General features: G+C 54.9%; 1 protein-coding gene across 1 annotated transcript; it reads left to right on the top strand.

Annotated features, from left to right (window-relative positions):
* Nucleotides 1-1,105: 1,105 nt before the first annotated feature.
* On the top strand, nucleotides 1,106-2,560 carry GCG54_00014548 (uncharacterized protein; the record flags this gene model as incomplete). The annotated part of the gene is made up of 2 exons (XM_045414376.1): nucleotides 1,106-1,352; nucleotides 1,413-2,560. 2 exons carry the CDS (start codon nucleotides 1,106-1,108, stop codon nucleotides 2,558-2,560), a joined length of 1,395 nt encoding a protein of 464 aa, XP_045270954.1.
* Nucleotides 2,561-2,972: the final 412 nt, after the last annotated feature.

The following is a 2,972-nucleotide window of genomic DNA, read 5'->3' as shown; positions in this document are numbered from 1 at the left end:
GGAGGCCAGCGAGAAGCCGTCGTGCATGATCACCAAACCTGGCTTTACCAGCCGGGTCTTGGCATTCAATCATCACCCGTGGCTGCTGCTCTCTGCAGCCACTTCTGCATACCCGATGGCCCCCTGTCGACCACTGCCCCCCAGGGCCATACCGCACGGTGGTGGGGAAGAGCTTGGGGGGCCCCAAGCAGTGGGTGGTTAGAGGGTCAAACAGACGCCACGCCTCGCGGATGTGAGCCGTCATGATGAAGAAGCCTTTCACATCTTTTCTCTCTTCTGACGTCCTTTCTTTGTCGTTTGCTGTGCCTCATCAGTCCAATCTCTCTGTTCAAACTTCGTTTTTCGAGGTTTCATCTGCTTCACAACCAGGACCCTGGTGGATCTCCCGGCCCCTTGCAACTTACCCTTGAACATCTCAGTTCAGACCCCAGGGCATGCTTGAAGCACAGACTCGGAGGCAGCGCGACGTATTCCTGAGCTAGTGATTTTTTTCTTCTTTCAGGCATCGTCCTTCATCCCATGGCAATGGGGTTCGATCGGAGAAAGTCACGAAGGCCTGTACCAGTGTGCTGGGCCTCCGGGGAGGTGCCCATTGGCCGTCCGTCAAGCAAGCGTACTTGATGACCCCCCCTTTGCAGTACACCCCGTTCACAGACCAGTCCATGGTCCCGGGGAGGTTAGCTCAGATACCATCCCGTCCAAGTCCGATGAGCAAGGCCCAACATCCTCGTCCACTCTGTTCCCATGTTTTACCGTGGCGTCCACGGCTAGTCGACGTTGTCCAATGGCAGCGGCCCGACGCCCATATGCTTTTTCGAGCGGGCTATAGTCGAGGCGAGGAATGGATCAACCTGTGTTTGTCGATGTCAGTTGGTACTTCTCTCCTACCTTAGCTTACACATCTTACACGCGGTACACCTCTCCCCTGCCCACACTCTGCAGCCTGCGTTCATGTAAAAGCTCTTGTCTCATTGCCCAGGGATCCCTCCCACTTTGCTTTACTCGAATGGACCCAGAGCTATTTGACTAAACACCGCCCCCCGACTCTGGAATCCTCGCAATTTGCTCTTGTTTTGCCAACGCCGAACGAACCATGGCAGTGACAATGGCTGACGGTCCGAATCGGAAGGCCTGCGATCGATGTCATACGCAGAAGCTCAGCTGTAAACGCGTCGGCGATGAAGCTTGCGAGCGATGTGTCAGGCTCAAGACGCAATGCAAGTCAAGCCCATCCCTGCGGTATCGGAAGCAACACCACCAGCAATCGACAGGCGATATCCTACGAAGAAGCATTCCGTCGCCCAAACGCCAGCGATCCAACAGTGGGAGCCACGTTGTGCAACCCGATCTGTGTGAGTCTCGTGTCTTTGACTTGTCTGGGGCTCTCTCCCTTACTGACCATTACTGTGTAGCCATTGTCAAGACCCAAGCGGGTGATTCTATCACGGGGAACCCTGGATTTGGGGATCATGCTGTGTCTCCAGAAGCCATGCTGGACATTGTCGACTTCGACTTTGGCTTTGGGCAACCGAGCCTCTACCCCAACCCAGCGCCAAATCAGCCTTTGCCGCCGCCATTCCACGGTGGCATGGAAGACCTCATGGCAGGAGATTCAATTTCTCACGCGTGGAGTCCCCCGCAATCTGCAACATCGGAGTCGGCATTCACATCACCTGTGGCTCCACAGCCAGATCCAGCCAACCACGTCTATCTTGGTAGTCCTGGCCCCTACAGGCCATCAGTCAGGCCTGGTCAACAACTCGACATCACTCCGGAGAGGCGACAGAGAAGACGTGCAAAGCAGAGGACAAGGCAGATTTCCCTCCGGCCAGCTGCAGGTGGGCCGGGGCCGTCTGCGGAAGAGTGGATGCCCCGGATCATCAACGTCAACTCCAGGCTCTTCGAGCTTTCGTCAAGCCTCCCACACCAGGCCGAAGCTTCTGACGAGCCGTCTCGATACAGCATGGCATCCAGTCCCGAAGAGGGCAGTGCAATGATGACGCCTTTCCCGGTGGACGAGATGTTCAAACTTTCGCGCCACTTTGCCGAGATACTTGCGGAGATGGCACCGATCGAAGACGCCTCCCCCGCTAGCGACATGGAAAGGCACCAGCCGAGTAAGGGACTCGACTCACTTGCGGATCCGGCGACTTGCCTCTTCATTCTCTCCACATATGTTCGACTCCTCGACATGTACCAGAAGGTGTTCAGCTGCATTCACTTTCAACTAGGACATTTGCAGCCGGCCAGCCTGTTTCAGTCATGGAAACTCCCTGGTGTCACTGTCGGATCTTTTGCGGTAGACTCGACGCCTTCACTGCAAATGTCTCTTACGATTCAATTAGCCGAAGAGTTTCTCTTGCAGATGCGGCGAGCAGCATCATCACTGGACCCAACTCTGCGATCGGCGGAGTCTCCAGCAGGAAGAACGCTTGACGCGACTTCCATGTTTTCTGGGGTAGTGGATGTCTCATTCCAGGCCCTGAAGAGGCAAGAAGAGAGTCTTGGACAGGAACTAAAGGACCTACGTAAGGACATGGAGTCCTTCCTTGACGGATGAAGATATATCGGAGTTACACATGTTACATAATACCATTGTTCGTTTAAGCCGCATCTCTCCGTACACCTAGCAGAAGTGTACGAATCGAGTTTGGCGTGGAGTTGGAGTTCGGCGTCGCTGTTGAAGAAGAGAAACAAGCCAGACTTAAACTGGACTACCAAGACAAAGAAAACGTCTTTCATATGCAAGTACCCCGACTTCCCCACGAGGTAAATGTGCACTGAATCTCACACATTGACTTTGGTACCAAGATTGCGGACCGGTGCGCGCTTCCGAGGCCGCAAAATACCCAGCCCCGTTTTCGACGTCGTTACGCTTCCGTTCTCGTCGAGCCAGCCAAGACCTGACACAGACCACATGTCGGTCGTCGTTGAAGAAGAGGCGCCTCTTATCAAGCCTCCCGACAGCCGAT

This window comes from Colletotrichum gloeosporioides (assembly GCF_011800055.1).
Source record: "Colletotrichum gloeosporioides strain Lc1 chromosome Unknown consensus_6, whole genome shotgun sequence".
Lineage (NCBI taxonomy): Eukaryota > Fungi > Ascomycota > Sordariomycetes > Glomerellales > Glomerellaceae > Colletotrichum > Colletotrichum gloeosporioides.
This window is presented reverse-complemented; position numbering and strand designations above follow the sequence as displayed.